The following is a 21,248-nucleotide window of genomic DNA, read 5'->3' on the forward strand; positions in this document are numbered from 1 at the left end:
AGAAAAAAAAAAAGAAAAAAAAAAAGAAAAAAAAGGAAAAAAAAAAAAAAAAAAAAAGAAACGAAAAAAAAGGAAAGAAAATATTTGCGTAATCTTCAATATGGTATCTTTATTCTTGTTCTCCTAGATTTCCATATTCTTTAGCATTTATCTCTATAGAGATTACTTGCATCTCTTAGGACTTTAATTCTTGATTCTTGTGATTTGTTTGATTGATTCTCACTTTGAATTGCTATTTGATTCTCGATTGTTCTTGAGTTCAATTAAGAGTGAAAAGAAGATACAACGAGCAGAAAAAGGCAGAGTGGTGAGAATATAAGAGGGTAAAAGCCGATTGAGTGTTAAACACGAGTGTGAGTGACATCATATTGAGGGAAACACGTGAGGGAGTGTTTGTGAGGTTTTTAATAATATCTTGCAGATCTCGTAACATGTCACAAAACGGAGGAGATAATTCAACTGAAGAGGGGCAACAACCAGGCATTTCAAAGTTCCAAATGCAAGCATTGGTGAGCGAGATGAGGCGGGTGATGAGAATGGAGTTGGAGCAAATTCATGAAAGGATAGACAAATTGGAGGAGGAGACAACAAAGAGGCAGCACCCACCTAGGCGAGTGCAACCAAGAGCACAATGGGGTGATGCTGAAGATGAAGAAGAATTAGAGGAACTCGATGAACGTCCAATGAATGGAGTAAGGTTTGAACATGGGTATAAAGATGCTAACAATGGAAGAAGGCCTAGGCAAGATGACGATTTGGGAAGCATTAATGTGACGATTCCGCCATTTCAAGGCATAAACGACCCGGAGGCTTATCTAGAATGGGAGAAGATGATAGAAATGGTCTTCGAATGTCATAACTACTCCGAAAACAAAAAGGTAAAGCTTGTTGCAATTTAATTCACTGATTATGCTATTATTTGGTGGGATCAATTGTTGAAGGAAAGGAGGAGAAATTATGAGCAACCTGTTGAAACATGGGATGAGATGAAGGCCATCATGAGGAAACGTTTTAATTCCAAACTACTACCACAAAGAGTTGTTCAACAAGTTACAACGCCTAACTCAAGGATCGAGGAGCGTCCATGAGTACCACAAAGAGATGGAAGTTGCTATGATCCGAGCAAGTGTACAAGAAGATAGGGAAGCTACCATGGCTAGATTCCTACATGGCTTAAATCGTGAAATAGCAGATGTTGTGGAGATGCAACACTATGTGGAATTGACGGATATGGTACACCAGGCTATCAAAGTCGAACAACAACTGAAGCGGAGGAATTTGGCTAGGAAGGGAACAGGTGCAATCACTTCAAATTCGTGGAAGGCAGCACCTAAACGGGATGAATGGCCATCAACCAAACCTAAATTTGAACCTTCTAAGGATGCCAAACCAGCGATAACATTCAAACAAGGTAACACTGAACCTTCCACTTCTAAGAATCGAGATATGAAATGTTTCAAGTGCCATGGCAGGGGACACATAGCTAGTGAGTGTCCTAACAAAAAGGTTATGGTGATAAATGCCCAAGGGGAGATCGAATCGGAGGATGAAAAGGAAGACGAGGTAGATGAGTTGCCATCTTTAGGAGATACATACGAAGGACAATATGCTGCAGAGGGCGAGTTATTAGTGGCAAGACGAGCTCTTAGTGCACAAGGTAAAGAAGAAGAGAACAATCAACGAGAAAACTTATTTCATACTCGTTGTTTTGTAAATGGTAAGGTTTGCACCGTTATTATTGATGGTGGGAGCTGCACTAATGTTGCAAGTACTGAATTAGTTGAGAATTGGGGTTGCCTACTTTGAGGCATGCTCGACCATACCGACTTCGCTAAACAATAGTGGAGAAATCAAGGTGACAAAGCAAGTGTTACTGGCATTCTCCATTGGCAAGTATGAGGATGAAGTGTTGTGTGATGTGGTGCCTATGCAAGCATGCCATGTCCTATTGGGGAGACCATGGCAGTACGACCGCCGGGCAACACATGATGGGTACACCAATAGGTACTCTTTTATCATTAAAAAGCAACCCATGACACTTGTGCCGTTAAGTCCAAAACAAGTTCTTGAAGATCAACTCAAGATACAAAAAAAGAGTGAGAAGTGTAAAGAAAAACAGAGAGATGGTGAGATTGAGAGGAAAGAAAAGGAGAGAAGAGAAAATGAGAGAAGTGTCAAAACAAAAGAGAGTGATAAAAAAAATGAGAGTGCACGAGGGGAAAAATACAACTTCATTGCAAAAAAAAGTGAGATCAAGAGAGCTTTATTATCGCAACAGCCCCTTATAGTACTTATGTACAAGGAGGCCCTTTTGAGTACTAACGAACTTGTCGGATCATTGCCGAGCAATGTTGTTTCACTTTTGCAGGAATTTGAAGATGTCTTTCCCGAGGAGGTACCACCAGGCTTACCACCAATTCGAGGAATTGAGCACCAAATTGACTTCGTACCAGGTGCAACAATTTCAAACCGACCAACCTATCGAAGTAGTCCCGAGGAGACAAAGGAACTTCAACGGCAGGTTGATGAGCTACTTGAGAAAGGACATATTAGGGAGAGTATGAGCCCTTGTGCAGTTCCGGTGTTGCTAGTACCTAAGAAGGATGGGACATGGAGGATGTGTGTTGATTGTCGAGCCATCAACAATATCACGGTAAAGTATCGTCATCCTATTCCTAGACTAGATGATATGTGATGAATAGCATGGGTCTTGCGTGTTCTCTAAATTTGATCTTAAGAGTGGTTATCGTCAAATTAGAATGAAAGAAGGCGATGAGTGGAAAACTGCATTTAAAACAAAATATGGCTTGTACGAATGGTTAGTAATGCCTTTTGGGCTTACTAATGCACCTAGTACTTTTATGAGGCTCATGAACCATGTTTTACGTGCATTCCTTGGTAAATTTGTAGTTGTGTATTTTGATGATATTCTAATTTACAGCAAAAACCTTGATGATCACGTTGAACACCTAGCACTTGTTTTAAAGGTTTTAAGGAAAGAAAGGTTGTTTGCTAATCTTAAGAAATGTACTTTCTGTACGGACAAACTTGTGTTTCTTGGTTATGTTGTTAGTGCTAAAGGTATACTAGTTGATGAGGAAAAGGTGATGGCGATTCGAGATTGGCCAACGCCTACATCGGTGACTCAAGTAAGGAGCTTTCATGGCTTGGCTGGATTTTATAGGCGCTTTGTTCGAGATTTCAGCAGCATAGCAGCACCTCTTACAACAGTTATCAAGAAGAACGTTCCATTCAAGTGGGGAGAGGAACAAGAAAGGGCATTTCAACTCATCAAGGATAAATTGACTAATGCACCATTACTTGTTTTGCCTAACTTCACTAAAATGTTTGAAATTGAGTGTGATGCATCAGGTATAGGTATTGGCGGTGTACTAATGCAAGAAGGAAGACCAATTGCATACTTTAGTGAAAAATTAAGTGGGACAACTTTAAACTATCCTACATATGACAAGGAATTGTATGCATTGGTTCGAACTCTAGAGACATGGCAGCACTACCTGTGGACAAACGAGTTTGTGATTCATAGTGATCATGAATCCTTGAAGCATCTAAAGTGACAATACAAATTGAGTAAGTGTCATGCCAAGTGGGTGGAATTCATCGAAACTTTTCCTTATGTTATCAAATACAAGCAAGGTAAGTCATAGTTGCTGATGCATTGTCACGAAAGTATGTTTTGCTTTCAATACTTAGTAGTAAGTTGCTTGGATTTGAGTATATTAAGGACTTGTATGCAACTGATTCTGATTTTGGTGATTATTTTAAAAATTGCATTAATGGGGCATACGGGAAGTTCTATTTGCATGATGGTTTTTTATTTCGGGAGAACAAGTTATGTGTGCCACATTCATCTTTGCGTGAATTATTTGTTCGGGAATCACATAGTGGTGGTTTGATGGGGAACTTTGGGTGGCTAAGACTTTAGGTGTGTTGCATGAGAATTTCTTTTGGCCACGCATGAAACATAGAGAAAATTTGTGCAAGATGCATTAGTTGCAAACAAGCTAAATCTAGGCTTCAACCACATGGTATGTACACTCCCCTACCTATTCCAAATGCACCTTGGGTTGATATCTCTATGGATTTTGTTTTGGGTTTACCTAGAACAAAGAGAGGGAGAGATTCAGTTTTTGTGGTTGTTGATAGGTTCTCTAAAATGGCTCACTTTATTGCATGCCATAAAACTGATGATGCATCACATATAGCGAATTTATTTTTTTGTGAGATTGTTAGGTTGCATGGTATGCCAAGGACTATTGTTTCTGATAGAGATGCAAGGTTTTTAAGTTACTTTTGGAAGACTTTGTGGGGTAAGTTAGGAACTAAATTGTTGTTCTCTACTACATGTCACCCACAAACTGATGGTCAAACGGAAGTAGTCAATAGGACTTTGTCTACTTTATTGCGTGCAATTATACAAAAAAACTTGAAAACTTGGGAAGATTGTTTACCGCATGTTGAATTTGCTTATAATCGTTGTGTTCATTCTGCAACTAAGTTTTCACCATTTGAGATTGTTTATGGTTTTAATCCTTTGACTCCTTTGGATTTAACCCCTTTACCTTTGGATGAGCGTGTTAACTTAGATGGCGAAAAAAAAGCAGATTTCGTAAAACAACTTCACGGGAAGGCAAGGCAACATATAGAGCGTCGGACTGAGCAATATGTCAAGCAAGCTAATAAGGGGCGCAAGAAAGTTGTCTTCGAACCCGGAGATTGGGTATGGCTACATATGAGAAAGGATCGGTTCCCTCAACAAAGAAGATCTAAACTTCTTCCAAGGGGTGATGGACCATTTCAAGTGGTGGAACGTATCAATGACAATGCCTACAAACTTGAACTACCTGGTGAGTATGGTGTTAGTACTAGCTTTAATGTTTCTGACTTATCTCCATTTGATGTAGGTGATGCAGATTTGAGGACAAATCCTACTCAAGAAGGGGAGAATGATGCAAATGGAACCATAAGAGACGAAGTCCACCAAGAGCCACTAAGCTTGCCAAGCGGACCAATCACAAGGCTTAGAGCCAAACGTTTCAAGGAAGCATTATATGGGCTGATTCAAGAAGAAGTAGAGATGGCAAACAATTGGAGGCCCAATATGAGTTCAAATCCATGTACAAGCCCATTCGCAATTCAAATGGACTCAAATCAGATTGGAGGAAAGTCAATCACAAAGATATCAGTTATGGAAGGGTCTAATTGAAGCAATCACGTTTTTCAAGGATTTGGAGAGTCCTTCACTTGGTGCAATTTCAGCTTTAGAATATCAATATTCTGATTTAGATGTTTCCTTAATTTAGAATAAATAATTGTTAATTAGATTAGCTGATTTGTGGCTGATTTGATTAGATAGATAATAATTTCTTGTTCTTAGTTTATTTCCATAGATTAGAGAATATTGAACCCTATATAAATGGGCTAAGTTGTATGTTTCAGGAATTAATTCAGAAATCATTTTTGTGAGATATTAGTATTCTTCTTTCTATCTTGAAAGAGCTTTTGAACTTATCAAGGTATCTTGTGGCGTTCAAACAATCAGACTTATCATCAAGATTCTTGAATCCATCTTGAACTCTTGGTGTGGCGTCTTCGTATCCATTATAATTTTGGTTCGTGATTTACTAATCATTGGGTCAAGGTTCGACAAACTCGTTTCTTTGGAGGGTCTTGGGGTTCCAAAACCATATATTGTTATTGGGTTTCGTCACATGTTGGCGTAGTTCATATCACCAGTTGCTACCGCTACTGTTGAGAGGACATTTTCAGCTATGAATATCATAAAGAATAGATTGCGCAATTGGATGAATGATGAATGGTTAAGTGACGTTTTGCTTGTCTTTATTGAGAGAGAAGTCTCTACATAAATTGATAACGAAACAATCATGGAGAGTTTTCAGAAAATGGAAACACGAAAGGGCCATTTGTAATTTTATAATTACTTTTATGACTATATTTAGAGTTGTAACTTCAAAGAATTGAATTAATGTTATATTAGTTAAAATATTCTATAAATTTGTAGATATTTTGTGCTACTTTATGTAAATTAATCAGAAGAAAAAAAATCGAGGGGCGATGCCCGTGAACTCCGTAAAGCCACCCTGATTTTAACATCCTATTGCTTAGAATCAAAACACATGGCTAGATGGGATGAGATCGGAGTTTTAAAATTACCAACATTTACTTTTACAAAAAACATGTACAAATAGTACCATTTTCGAAATTTTGTTGAAAAGGTACATGAAAGAGTAAAAAAAAAAAAAAAAATTACCCCACAAAATGTGTTTAGTTTGGATGTTTGCGAATTGGTAAGAGGTGGTATGTTTGGGTTGGCGACAGCTCACAGAAGACAACCTTATCAATGGCCCAATATACCAAAATACCCAACTAATACTACTAATAATACTCCATCCTATGGCTATCACGTTGAATTTTACGTCACTAGTTGTATTGATATTAACGAAAACAAATTGCTCTTCATAATCGTCCTCATTTATTATTAGTAATTAATTACTAATATTGTTTTATTATTAAGGCGGGGTTTGCAAATGATTATTTAAAAGCAGAAGTTAGTGATTGTGATTTAAGTTAGTTTTAAGTGCTTATTTCTAAAAGTTTGGGGTGTTTGCAAATATTTCGGAGAATGAACTAAAATTGAAAAAACAGGGTTAGGGGTACTTTTAAAAAAATAGCTTAAAGCAGATTATTTTAAGACAAGCAAAACCAAAAGTTGATTTTGCAAACACCTAAAAACAGATTATAAGAAAAAAAAACCGCATAATCACTTTCAAAAAGCATTTGCAAACACCACCTAAGAAAAGAAAGTAAAAGCACTTTATTGAATTGAATTGAAATTGTAACATTTTTAGTGCTGAAATGAAATTGTAGAGCCAGGGAGAGAGAGAGAGAGAGACGTGTGAAGGGTGAACACTCTGAATCAGTTAAGACTGGTTGCTACTTGAACAAAGGTATATTCATTCATTCACTGAGTCAGTGTGTGTACACTGTGTGTGTGATGGGAGATGATAAATCTCTCATCGTAATGGGGAACATCACCAGAGAAAGAGATCGCGAACTACTTATACCCGTTGCCGATTCTGTTGATCACCGCCGCGATGCCGCCTCCGCCGCCGCCTCCTCCTCCTCCTCCTCAAAACCCTCCGCCTCTGGTTCCTCCGCTCACCACAATCATTCGGGTCGGGAGGTAATAACCATTTTATTGTTTGATGTATGCTTATCATCGTCTTCAGAATGTTTCCTATTAGGGTTTTAGAAATGCAAGTTATTACACTACTTTTTTTTCTTCTATCAAATTTAGATCAGCTTTTTCTGGAAATAGGTATTAATTTTGTTTAGCCTAATTTCATAGGTAAATTTAATACACTTAATAGGAAGATTGCCTTGCACGAGAGGGCTTTATTAAAGGCTGCCTTGCTCAGTCAACACTAATTTTTCTTTTCAAAGGGCTTTATTAGTTTATTGTAATATGAAGATTGCTTTACATTAGAGGCAGGGCACTGATATGTTTGTGTTATGTGATGAACTATTTAATGTACAAGAAAATGGGCACGACACCTCTAAATTGTCGAATGGTAAATGGTGATTCTGTTTATCGTCTGTAATAGGAACTCATTCTAATACGATGTTTATCACATCGAATGCTTATTTTGAAATGAGAAAGGAGTATTATAGATTGTCGTTCTTTTTGTTTCTTTCCTCGATACTTAATCTCCTGACTTCAATTAGTGCACATTCTAATGTTTTTCCTGCAATTTTTTGTGCCTCCTGAGCTGATTACACACAGTAAGGATGCCTGGATGTTAAGTATATATATATTTATAAAGTTTGCTTATACTGGGTGCGCATCATCTAATTAATGTGAACAAAGTGTTCCATAATTAATATAGGACCCGACTTTGTACTGCTTTTTGAACGATTGTGTTCGTCTCTGTCAGATTTCTGATATATTTGTTCATCTTGGTAACCTGCAGACATTCTACAAAGTTGTTAGGAGCTGGGCTTCGAAGAAGTTCATGACTGGCTGGTGAGTAAAACATCTTTATGCTGTTTAAAATCCTAGCATAAGATGTAAAAACATGCGTTTAGAAGATTCTTTTTTTAAATTTTAATTTGACTATTATATGTGTACTACTATTTCACATCTAACCTTTTGATGAGTGTTTAGTAGAAAGAAAAAGGGTTAGGTACTCGTATAAGAGAACTTTGAACTCCCAATTCATAATTCTCTTTTATTTATTAGTAGAAAGCAGGGATGGGGGCAAATGAATGGAGTTGTCCAACAGTTTGATTCTTATGTTTTGAGTTACTTTCGTTGTCATGCTCAGCGAATGATCAGGGTGAAACTGATGTGGATAATGCAAATCCCAAGAAAAACCAAATCCAAAAAAGGCAATATGAGATTGATTACAGGCAAAAAAAAATATATTATCTAGTCCAATCTACGCATTCCTTATTTTCTTTTAGTAGTCGAAGGATTATGGTACATTGCAAAAAATAGGCAGGTTTAAGGAAAACCTTATAATTGTTTTGGGAAAAAGGTTTGAGTGGTCTGTTTCTTAATTTCGTTCTCTAACTATAACATAAAATCCTGCAAGGAATAGAGTTGTTGTCAGGCATTTGATGCTCTCCATTTATGCTTATTGGTAAAGATGCGTGTGATTATTATAGTCGGGACCCTCTTGAGCTTGATGTAAGATGCCGTAGAGAGCCTTTTATCATATTCCTTGAGCGGTTATCACTCCACTTCTACAAAATAGCGAAATAAGTAGAACCTTAAGGTTGTCCTCCTTCATTAGGACCTCCTACAATCTCCTTTCATTTGAGTGAAAACCTTCTGCACTTGCCAATTTGGCCTTAATAAAACAGTTTTGCCAAAAGAATACTATAACTAACTGCACACCGATAATATTTACCTAGTTGACTAGGATCTCTTGGCTGATTTCTTTAGCTACACACTCAATTTGAACTGAAGGTGTTGTTACGCTCCTTGATTTTGCTTATTCATCATTGTTAATAGTTTCTCTTTTTTCCATTTTCTTTAACTTCCAGATAGAATGATCAATTAAACGGACAAGTGAAAATATTAACCGATATTCAATTGCAAACTATTAGCAAAACTAAACCTTTAATATATTGAGGATATTGAAATCATATATGTATACATGTGGGAGTGTGTATGTGTGTACTTGTTTATGTATTTTTGTCATTGATTGAGAAAGAAAACATATGACTCTTGTATGATTATTTGAATCTTAGAATGGGAGTATGATTGAGAATACACATTTAAAATACAAGTAATGTGAAAGTTTGTCGAAATTCTAATGGATGAAATGAGGTTGTAAGCGATTTCGTAGTTCAATAAGTAACGTGTTATTCTATCATTTGAGATGTTGCACATCAATGAGAAAATTCTTGCTTTCTGTTTATATCACTGCAAACTCTATGAAATATGTGGATGTTTAATTTGAAGCTTGTAACTTCATGTTTAAGCCACCTTTGAGCCTGAACTTATTGTTTTTCTTTCCCCCCTGCTTAATATAGTTGTTTCTAACTCTGCCTTTTTGCAGCGTCATTCTCTTGCCGATAGCTATTACTTTCTATATTACATGGTGGTTCATTCATTTTGTGGATGGATTCTTCTCCCCCATTTATTCTCATCTCGGAATTAATATATTTGGTAAGCATGTCGTTCTGCACTCGCTGACCTAAAATAACCGTGCATGATTAGTTGCATGTCTGTCTTATAGCATCATGTACTCATTACATAATCACTATCCATGTCGAAACCAGTAACTTATCTTTCAAAAAAAAATCATTAGATTAACTTATTTTGGAAATGTAGTGAGTTTCTGTTACTTTTTCCAATTATCTTGTAATGGTAATTTTCTTAGAAGCATCTTTGACTGTTGAATTTGATATTATATATTAAATTGTGGTACATACTTTTGCTCTAATGCTGCTTAGTTTCTTGAAATAGGTTTAGGATTTGTGACCTCCATTACTTTTATATTCTTGGTTGGAGTGTTTATGTCATCGTGGTTGGGGGCTTCTGTTCTGGGCCTTGGGGAGTGGTTTATTAAGCGTATGCCGTTTGTTCGTCATATTTATAATGCCTCTAAGCAAATTAGTGCTGCCATATCTCCAGGTATGCTTTCTTTCCACTAGTAGTTTTCTCTTTAAGAGATTTTTTGTTAGGGATGGATAATCAGTTATATTCCCATTACTATTGCAGACCAGAATTCACAAGCTTTCAAGGAAGTTGCTATTATAAGGCACCCACGTATCGGTGAATATGCATTTGGGTTCATCACTTCATCCGTGGCCCTCCAGGTCTGCCTTCTCTTGATGTTTTTAGTTGATCATTTTTCACCTTTGATTGTCTTTACATTTGCTCATATTTGTCTGTTATGGATTTTTGTTCTTTTGTGGACTTCATCGTTCTTGTCTATAAATCTGTAGTTTAATGTTGCATGATTTTGAAATGCGTTATACTTCAAAAATTGACTTGGAGAGAGAACGATGCTGCAAATAACTGCTGGAAGGTTTTCCAGACTTGAACATCAATACATGTGTGCCTGAAATAGTTATCTTTTAGAGTTGTACTGCAGTAGAATTCATATAGCAGATTATCTTGATTGTTTGATGTGTATGTATCTCTTGCTCACTTTCCAGAAACACTGCATATCTGGCAATGAATAGTTATCTTGTACTCCTTGTTAGTATTGGCAGATGATCTTGTCTGATTTGATGTGTATCTCTTGCTCGGTTTCCATATTACAGTTTGCAATGAAAGACTGCAAAGAGTGAGAATAGTTTTGGTGAATGCACTGCTTTTGAACAATTTTCGACTAATTAAATTTATTTGTTTATTGCTTCAATTCCAACTGTTCAGAGTTAGAGCTGCAACTTCCGTGCTATATCTGGAAGTGACTCTCACTAGCATATCGGCGTGTAAAAGAGGATTAAAATTTTGTAATTCGTTAAGATGATATAAGGATGAGCGTCTAACATTTCATTTGTGAACTTATAATAAAAAGGCTGAACTATCTGTTTATATATCTTCTGTTTTTCATTTTTTTTTTCTTTTCTCATTCCAGAGTTATTCAGGAGAGGAAGATCTATGCTGTGTGTACGTCCCTACAAATCATCTTTACATTGGTGATGTATTCCTCGTCAATGCTAAAGACGTTATTAGACCAAATTTGTCTGTGCGAGAAGGAATCGGTAAGATGGCTTTGCCACTTCTTTGGTGTTCTAATGGATTTCATTAGTCTTTTTTTGGGTTTATTTGACTTCTGGCAGAATAAAAGCATTTGGTATCAAGAGAGGAAAAAGTACGAATTTTATTGTCAATACGGGTTTGGCTAGAACTCACGTTTTTGGCCCATTCCACACATATTAACAATCTAGTTCATACTTATTTTTTCTCTCTCTCGATACCACTAACCAAAAGGCCTTCCTTCAACCACTGTCCTTGTACATGCTGTGAACCATCCTCCACCTAGTTGAGGGAGCTGGTGAGTACATGGTCCATGAGCAATGGGATGGATGGAAACCTTTTTTTCTACCTGGCTTATCCATATCCATATATTCATGAACTAGGTTATAACACAGAAAATGAGACAGGAAACCCATCCAATACATGTTCAGTTACTACCTAACATGTATACATTGAACCATTTCATTTTCCTCAGAAGTTGAAATCCGTTGTACTTGTTAGTTATTATTTCCACCGGTTACCTTCTGTATGTCACACACATAATATTTTCCCCCGTGTTTTAGTTAATTTTATACCATTTATAGTTTTATGTTTTAGAAAAGATTGCATGATAAATATCTTTTGGTTTGTCCTTTTACCCCTTGGGTTAGATGTAACAATTTGGCACTGGTACTAGGTGTGACATGGATGAGGCCTCGTAGTTAGGCATGAAAGACCTTATTTGCGTATGTATGGGAGACGAGCAATATATTTAATTATAGCATGAAAGACCTTATTTGCTGATATGGTCTAATCTTATGTTCCAATGTTTTAAACGTTGATTGATGATGTATGCAGAAATTGTTGTGTCTGGTGGAATGTCAATGCCCCAAATCCTATCTACATTGGATCCAAGAACTACTCAAGTGTAGTAGAATTAGACCTGATAGAAAAGCTGAGATGCTCGAAAGTAGATGTCGCCAAATCATCATTTCTATCACCGTTCTGCATTCCAGATATACTCGTTGGCATCGTCCCGTAGTTTTATAAGAGTAGTAGTACTAGTAGCTTCTAACTTGAAATGAATATTTGAAATGAATATTTGAAATCAATATTTTTTTTAATACCTTGAAGTGTTATATTACAATCAAATGTGCAACAATAACTGCAGTTTTACGGGGTAGGAAGTTGGATTTTACGAGAAAAAAAGGTAGTTGAGTTTCAATTAGTGTGTTTGGCTCGTGTCCTTTTAATGTTTTTTTTTCTTCTTCTTTATTTATTTATTTATTTTTAACTGTTTTGGGTAGAATATGCTCACGATTTACTTATGGAATTTATGCAGCTTCTTGTAAATAAGAAACTTGTCGGACCTTTTTCTTTCTTTTCCTTTTTTCCCCAAGATGAAAAATAGTAAAATACCATGCTTGCTGATAGAGAATGTTCACAATATAACATGGCAGTTTTAGGCTCTGATTGGTTCATGGATTTCAAAATAAGGAAAATGAAAATGTAAAGGAAAAGAAAACAAGGGACTTTTGAAATCCCAAGTTGTGTTTGGTTCTAAGTAAAATGGTGATGAAAATGGCTTTTTGGAAAATTATTTTCTTTACTTTTGTTTGGTTTCTAGGAAAAAAAGGTGAAAATAATAACAATGAAGTATTAAATGTAGTAATTTTATTTTCTATCAAAGACGTAAAAAGTATAAAAAAAAAAAAAGAAAAAACTGTTATGTTGAAAAAAAAGAATTTTATTTTGTAAATATGAATGTAATTTAATAATTTATTCTTATGAAAAAAAAAGAAAAAACTGTTATGTTGAAAAAAAAGAATTTTATTTTGTAAATATGAATGTAATTTAATAATTTATTCTTATGATGTGTGTGAAAGAGAAGAGGAATAGGAGAGAGGAAGGGAAAAGATGGAGAGACAAAGAGAAGAGATAGAGAGGAGAGAGAAGCCAGGCTTCAAGACTTCGTGAGAGACAATAGATAGAGGAGAGAGAATAGATAGAGAGGAGAGAGAAAAGCCAGGCTTCGAGAGAGAGAGAGGAGAGAAAAGAAGAAAAAAGAGAGAAAGAGAAGAGATAATAAGATAATTACATGGTATTTTCCTCATTTTTTTTACGAAAATGCATTTTTCTAGTTGAAGTGTAATTTTTTTATACATTTTCCTCTTAATTACATTACCTAGCACTTTACCTTCAACCAAATATGAAAATCAATTTACCTAATAATTTCACCTTTTTAATCATCATTTTCCTTGAACCAATCAAAGCTTAGATTTTAGAAGAATTTTACAAAAATCTTCACCATTAAAATTTTATCACACGCCACCATTTTCTTTTCGATAGTAATCCATATAGAAAGACGGGTAGTTTAATTAACTAAGCATTCTCTAGAATATTATGAAGATTATTGTACATACTACATAATAAAAAGTACATATTTTATGCCCAAATTCTTTGGTCGGGGGTACGTGGAGAGGTGGAAATTTCTCTATATAAGATTTTATGTGAGTAAATTCAAGTTACAAGTCTCTATTGTCCGTAAGTCAATTGTTTCTATTGTGACTAGGGGTGCAAGTTGGAACGGAAATTCCAATTTCCGTCGGTTACGATCCGAAAAGTTCCGATTTTGGAACAATATTTTTCATTCCAACTTCCGAAATTTGGATTTTCGATTTTTCCGATTTTTTGGATTGTAATTGGAATTGGAATTGTATAGAAAAAATATGGAATTTCCGATTTCCAATCCGATTTAATTTCCGAAAAATTCCAGATTTTCTTCCGAAAAATACACCTATAAATAATATAGATTATATAATACTTATTTTAATTTTGTTTTTGTTTTATGAAATAGTAATATGATTTAAGTTTTGTTTTAGGATTTTGATAGGAGAACTACACTTTTGGTCCCTCGTGTTTGGCCCGATTCCGCTTTTGGTCCCCCTTGTTCCAAAGTGAACGAAGTTCACCTTCAACTTTCAGATTTGAACACTTTTGATTCCTGCCGTCACATGCCCGTTAGCAAGTAACAGAAAATACTATTTTGGGGCCAAAATTAAAATTAATTTTTTTTTCGGGCCAAACATGAAGCCAAGCCTAGGTACTAGAAGCCCAGAAAGAAAGACCAAGCCAAGCCTAGAGTACATGCGAAAAAAGAGTACCGGGAGGAGTCTCCCAACTTTAGCACTCGAACGATAAAATTAGTCGGAAGAGAGGAATAGTGTATTGAAAAGGTTATATGAGAATGTTGTAGCAATGCAAATCCTCTTTTGCTTGTACCTCAAGGCTGTTATTTATACCTGTCATTTAGGTGAGGTGGTGGGGTCCTTTCTCACTTTCTGCCATGCCCTTACGCGAGAGTGATGCAACCCTCGGGTTTTCTGGTCTGTCAATGGCGAGCTTCGATCTTGAGCCGTGAGATGTCTCAGCTGTGTGAGAGGAGAACTCGCTCATAGAGGGAGAGCTTGCAGACAAGCTCGTGTCGTTCTCAAGTCTCCAATGGGTGTTTTTTCGAACTCTATCATTGCAGGCTTTTCCATCCTTGTCCCTTCAGCCGCAAAGTTAGTCTCATCGGTCAGCCGCTCATCCCATGTGGGGAAAGGGGGACAGGTGATGGGGCTTGTGGGAGCCTCATTGGGCTTATCTTTGAATTCTTTGAATTCCTTGTTGCGGATTAGGCTTGTACTTAATGGGCCTATTAGGGCAATTAGGATTGGGTCAATCTTAATCATACAATTTATAAAATAAAATAATTGATAGTATTGGGTATTTGCGATGCACGGATGTCAACTTCAAAATGAGAATAGTAATAATATATAAACAACTATCTATTTATAATAATACAAATTCAAGCAAAACAAAATTAAGTAAAAAAAACATACTTTATTTCTCAATTCATAGTTGTGACATAAAATTCAATTAAATATTACAAAGAAGAAAACGCGAAACATGCAAAACACGATATGGAGATTAAGTGAAATCATTTAAAACATATGGTATAACTCTATTTCATGGAATACAATCTACTACACTATGTGAATCTTCTGCAAAATAACTAACTTAACAACAAACACGGTATGAGAGAAGTAACACAATATATATTCAAATAACCTGCAAGTTTATCACTAACGACGTTCAGTTAGTGATGCACATTACTCAAACAACAATACAACTTATAAAAATTGCAAAAGAGATAAGATGTAAACGAATTTAATACCAAAGATTTAGAATAGCATTGTTATATTTTGAAATATATAAAATCAATTTTTTTTTTTTTTTTTATCATTGATTAAACTTAACTTATGTTATTCAATTTATTAGTATAATCATGAGAGAGTTTGTATTCTAATTAGTATATAATTAAAAAAAATAAATCAATCATAAAATTTAGGGTTAATGAGATATAACCCCCTTGTTATAAAAAATATTAGAACTAACCACCCCTCATTATTTTTAATAAGTCAAACCCCCTCAATTAGTGTCATACCAATACTACCCTCACATTTTGTATTAGATATCAGCCCCCCCGCCATCTATCTGAACTACGGGATTTATATCTAATATTTATAGGAAAAAAAATCTCTCCCCCCTAAATCAGGGTAATATGCAGTATATCACCCCAATAATTCGCTAAAATCTGCCCATGGTCTACGACCTTCGATGGAACCCTAGTTTTCTACATTTGTTGAAAAAAAATTCACAATCGTGTGAATCGAGGAGAAGCAGACACAAAAACATAGTGAAATCAAAAAAATCGAATAAAGGTAGGCTTCTATGAAATTCGTTTTTCCTACAATATATAATTAGATTTCTCTATTTTATGTGATAATACGACATATTCCCATTTTTTTGTTTTTTTTCAGCGGCTCTGGAGACCATTGAGGTCCCCGACAAAACTTTGAGCAAGGGTTGAAGTGAACTACGAAGATTATAGTGAACTACGAAGTTTTTAGTCAACTTCAATTTTACAGACAACTATGGATGAATATTTGCAATAACCTTCAAAGATTATAGTGAACTATAATAGTAACTTGTAGTAAACTTTGTAGTCATCTACACTCAGAGTCAACTATAAAATCGGGTAGTTTACTATATTTTTCCCAAAGTCAACTATAAAATCGGGTAGTTTACTATATTTTTCCCAAAGTCAACTATAAAAAGTAGATAGTCAACTATAATTTTTACGATGTCAACTATAAAAAAATGGTAGTTAACTATATTGTTGCCAGAGTCAACTACAAAAATTAGATGTCAACGATAATTGTTCAAATGTCAACCATAAAAAATTGGTAGTTAACTATAATTTTTTTTTCATTAATTCACCATATTATTTTTCAATTTAAGATACTATAGTGTTATAAAATTAAATACTCACGATAAAAATCTCATCTTCATGAAAACATGAATTTCATAGAGTAGAAAATAAATTGATTTCAACGACCAAAAAATGAGATATATAAGAAATGTACAGTAGTGAGAAGAAATAGATGAAAAGAAAAAAAATCAAAACAGAAACAGACGATGAGAGAGGAATTGAGGGAAGAGAAAGAAGAGAGAGAGAGAGAGAGAGAGAAAGAGAGAGAGAGAGAGAGAGAAAGAGAGAGAGAGAGAGAGAGAGAGAGAGAGAGAAGAAAAGAAAAAGATACGGGGAAAGAGGAAATTGGGGAGGAGAGAGAGAGAGAGAGATAGAGAGAGAGAAGAAAAGAAAAAGATACGGGAAAAGAGGAAATTGGGGAGGAGAGAGAAGAGAGAGAAGGGAGAGAAGATAGAGAAGATAGGAGAGAGGAGAGGGAAAAATAAGAAGAATAAAAGAACACGTCAAAAATTGAGAAAAATAAGGACGAGAGATAAATTAATGGAGAATATAAAATGACGGATATGAACACGTCAAAAATTGAGAAAAATAAGGACGAGAGATAAATTAATGGAGAATATAAAATGACGGATATGAGAGAAATAAAGAGAAGAGAGAGAAAGCTGGAGAAAAATATGGACAAAAAAGGGCATAATGGGCATTAACATAAGCTTAGGGGGGTCACACAATTCAGAAAATATTAAATAAGTTTGTCTACAAAGGGCCAATTATAAATTGGGCCCGTACTATATTATTTTACCTAATGAGGGGGTTATCCCTCATTTTCCCTAAAATTTATTGTTACAGGATTCAGTGAAGAAAAAAGAAAAGTTAAAACAATAACATGAAATTCATGTAGTATAATTTTCAATATGACCGGTAAATAATTGGAAATATATTACTGTACACATGGCAGGAAAAAAAAAATAGTGCCAATTTTTTGCAATACAGTAAATTCGAACATGTATCTTTCTTTTATATAGATAATGTTAATATATAATATTACATTAGTGAAAAAGAAAAACATATTCTCGGGTCATGATCATGTAAAACGTATAATATATTAATATCAAATTATTTATTCTGCATTTTTTTTAATATAAACGCAAATTTATGAATTAAAATACAACGTTTCCGTAACACCACCAATCATACAAAAATTTAAATTTAATTTAACTAAATTCAAATTAAATTAATTACTATTAAATTTAAATAAAAAATAAATCTATTTAGAGTTTTCAAGAAAATTGATATATTTAGAGAATTTTACAAATGGTAGGATATAAATATAATGATAAAATAATTAATTATATTAATTACATTTAAGGGGTCTTTAGCAATAAACCCCTTGGATGAGTAATAAATGGTGATATGTCCAACCCTTAAATCTTTCTTTGTGATAAACCCCTATAAATATTAATTCCAATACTACCCTTCTGAAATTAGAAAATCTCCTACCAAAAAATAATCCATCCCAGTAATACACGTCCCTTTCCTTAAATAATGCCAAAATAATAGTAATTTTTTTCCAACTCAATATTCAAATCCCTTGAAATTAGCCAACTAATTAAAAAAATAAAAATCACCTTAATATACTCCATAAAATCAGCCAACAAATTAAAAAAGAAAAGAAAAATTGCTTCTTCACATACAAAATCAAAACCCACGTGCAAGATGAAGTTTTTTTTTTAATTATTTTTTTTTCATATTTTTTTAATATTTTCTTAAATTCTTTTAAACGAAAAACTGATTTTTTTTCCTGACAAGTTTACTACGCCGAATATGACTATAGTTGAATAAGATTATAGGCATATTTTCTTAATTTTTTTTAACGAAAAATTGATTTTTTTTCCCCGACAAGTGTACTACGCCGAATATAACTATAGTTGAATAAGACTATAGTCTAATATGACTATATGTGACTATATCAACTGTAGTCATATTCTTTCTTTATATTGCATTTTTTAAAATTTTTAACTTCAAAATTCCAATTATATAGTGAGGTAAAGTGATGTTTATCAAATTATATAAAACAACTAAAATTCCCTATTGTTTAGGGAAACAATGCAATCAACATCCACACAAAAAGATCACAAAAAATCACAATTTGAATCTTGTTATTACAAGTCAACTTGAAACGAGAATATAGAACATATTCGAATATGACTACAATGATATTCAACAGTAGTCATATTCGAAAAATACATAAATATGACTATAGTCATGTTGCTGCTACTGTACATATTTGAACTGTATTTTCAGATTTGGAAAAAAAGAAAAAAGAAGGAGAAATTGAAAAATACATAAATAAAAAAATTGATAAAAAATCATTATATACATATATATCGACTCCACTAACTCAAGTATGATGATAGGCTCCCTCTCTCTCTCTAATATTTAAACACACACAGTCACAATGAAAAAACCTTAAATGCCAAAAGTAATCATGAGTTGCTGAGAAACTTCCAAGAACACGAAAACAGAAAGTAGCAAAAAAAATCGAATAGTCACATTCGAACCAGACTGTAGTCACGTTGATGTTGCTGCTTCAGATCTGGAGAGAAAAAAAAAGAAAAAAATTAAAAATAACGAAAGGAAGGTGGTGTGATATGTATGAGGCGACAACATGAGTTTTTTGGGAGGTTTGACACCGTAGCAAGTCTTGACGGCATTCGAACCAGACTGTAGCAAAAAAAAAATTGAATAGTCACATTCGAACCAGACTGTAGTCACGTTGATGTTGCTGCGTCAGATCTGGAGAGAAAAAAAAAAGAAAAAAATCGAAAATAACGAAAGGAAGGTGGTGTGATGTGTAGGAGGCGACAACATGAGTTTTTTGGGAGGTTTGACACCGTAGCAAGTCTTGACGGCATTCGAACCAGACTGTAGCAAAAAAAAAATCGAATAGTCACAATCGAACCAGACTGTAGTCACGTTGATGTTGCTGCTTCAGATCTGGAGAGAAAAAAAAGAAAAAAATCGAAAATAACGAAAGGAAGGTGGTGTGATGTGTAGGAGGCGACAACATGAGTTTTTATGGAGGTTTGACACCGTAGCAAGTCTTGACGCCACAACCCTAGACGGCGGCTGTGATCTCGGTGGTTGGGTGAGTGGATAAACAGACAGAAGGGTATAGATTCTGACCTGATTAATGTGAAAAGGAGGGAGGAGGGCGGCGACGCTGGTGTAAATCTCAAATGCAAGCGGCAGCGGCAGATCTGCAAAGAAGAATACGAAAAAAAAAAAAAAGAGAGGAAATAGAGATTACGAGAGAACAGAGAGAGTTTCACGTGAGAGAGAACGGCAAAGAAGAAGGGGAAAAAAACTGTTGTTAAGGGTAATTATGTCTTATCCTATCTTAATAAGGGGGTCTCACTAATTAAGATTGGGATATGGGTGTGGGAAAAAGTCTAAAAAGTCAAGTGGGTTTTTTACATAATATTTTCCATTTTAGGGGGGGATTGCATATTTCCCCTACATTTAATTTTGGAAAATGATGACATGTTTTTTGATGATTTATTTCCACCAATTAATTTGCAACATGGAATGAAATTGAATACATGTGATCAATTGAAATTGCCCAATATCAAGCAATTAGGTGTGAAATTAAATCTAAAAATGTTGAAAGAAAAGTTATATTGAAAGAAGAATTTACTAATGAAATCATAATTGTTTTTGTTATTGTGAATATATTTGTTCATATAGTAGTTAAATCATATTTAAATAGGATAAAAATATCGAATTTTTGTCCATGTCAAATCTTTTAACGTCCAAATAGAAACAAGAATTGTTTGATGGTGGAATAAAAAATGGGTCCAAATGTGAGGGCTCTAAAATAACATATGAAAGACGCAGCCCACTTGAAAGACGGTAAAACCCCAAACCCTAATTCTCTCTCTCTCTCTCTCTCTCCATATCTATAACTATAAGTACAACCCCGCAGCGCCTCTTCTTCATATCAATTCATAAACCAAAACCCTATTCTTCACTCACCGCCTCTCTACACTCAGGTTATGCACCAAACAGATCCTCCGTTTTATTTACACTAAAGATCTGTTTTTTTTTTTTGTTTTTGATAAATCGCAATTCATATTCATTGTTTAGATTTAGATATGATGACTATGATGAGAAGTTAATTATAGGTCTCGTTCGTCGTATTGGCTTAGAATTTTCTCTATGCCTTGCCGATAAATCCTTACCAACTGAGTCAACATCGATTTTATGTTTCTGTTTTTTTTTTCTTCAAATTAGCCGATGATTCAAAATTATTTTTAGACAAGCATATGTCTGAACTCCAGTATGTGGATCAATCTAATCTTCTCTATGAGGCTGATGATATTCTTTTTTTGATTTATTTATTTTCAGTACAAAATTATTTAAGATTTTCGATTTTCTGAAAAAATAAAGTGCCAATGATGATTAACGATCTATGGATGTGTATGATAATCCAGTGATTACACTTGTGTTACTGCCTTCCTTCTGAGGCGCTTTTATTCCTACTCAAAATTTCAAATTGGTTGTTTTGTGTTTTCTATATTTTTACTATACTAACTAAAGAAAATTGGGATTCAAGTGATGATTGAAAGCATAGTTCACATGAATGTTTTTATGATTAGAAAATTCTTTCGCCCCTATCTGATGAATCTCATCCTC

The 21,248-nt window shown here is 34.6% G+C and overlaps 1 protein-coding gene and 1 non-coding gene across 3 annotated transcripts; both read left to right on the plus strand.

The window, feature by feature from the left end:
- The first annotated feature begins 6,251 nt into the window (after positions 1-6,251).
- On the plus strand, positions 6,252-12,464 carry LOC105966460 (protein CONTINUOUS VASCULAR RING 1). Of its 2 annotated transcripts, XM_088823828.1 has the most exons (8): positions 6,252-6,556; positions 6,838-7,225; positions 8,013-8,065; positions 9,609-9,718; positions 10,019-10,186; positions 10,274-10,371; positions 11,139-11,265; positions 12,098-12,464. In XM_088823828.1, exons 2-8 carry the CDS (start codon positions 7,037-7,039, stop codon positions 12,169-12,171), a joined length of 819 nt encoding a protein of 272 aa, XP_088679954.1. In that variant the 5' UTR covers positions 6,252-6,556; positions 6,838-7,036; the 3' UTR covers positions 12,172-12,464. The 2 variants fall into 2 exon arrangements, with proteins under 2 accessions (XP_088679954.1, XP_088679955.1); XM_088823829.1 differs by lacking the exons at positions 6,252-6,556; positions 6,838-7,225 and adding an exon at positions 7,515-7,613.
- An 8,694-nt stretch (positions 12,465-21,158) lies between these two features.
- Positions 21,159-21,242, plus strand: LOC148767447 (small nucleolar RNA snR60/Z15/Z230/Z193/J17). The gene has a single exon (XR_016034162.1). It is a non-coding gene; the product is annotated as a small nucleolar RNA snR60/Z15/Z230/Z193/J17 (small nucleolar RNA).
- The last annotated feature ends 6 nt before the right edge of the window (positions 21,243-21,248 follow it).

This window comes from Erythranthe guttata, chromosome 10 (genome assembly GCF_056151865.1).
Source record: "Erythranthe guttata isolate IM_541 chromosome 10, IM_541, whole genome shotgun sequence".
Taxonomy (NCBI): Eukaryota; Viridiplantae; Streptophyta; class Magnoliopsida; order Lamiales; family Phrymaceae; genus Erythranthe; species Erythranthe guttata.

Coding starts and splice junctions, on each gene's coding strand:
- LOC105966460 (XM_088823828.1), top strand. CDS start 7,037: ATGGGAGATGATAAATCTCTCATCGTAATGGGGAACATCACCAGAGAA. Junction 7,226..8,012: donor ACAATCATTCGGGTCGGGAG/GTAATAACCATT, acceptor GGTAACCTGCAG/ACATTCTACAAAGTTGTTAG. Junction 8,066..9,608: donor AAGAAGTTCATGACTGGCTG/GTGAGTAAAACA, acceptor GCCTTTTTGCAG/CGTCATTCTCTTGCCGATAG.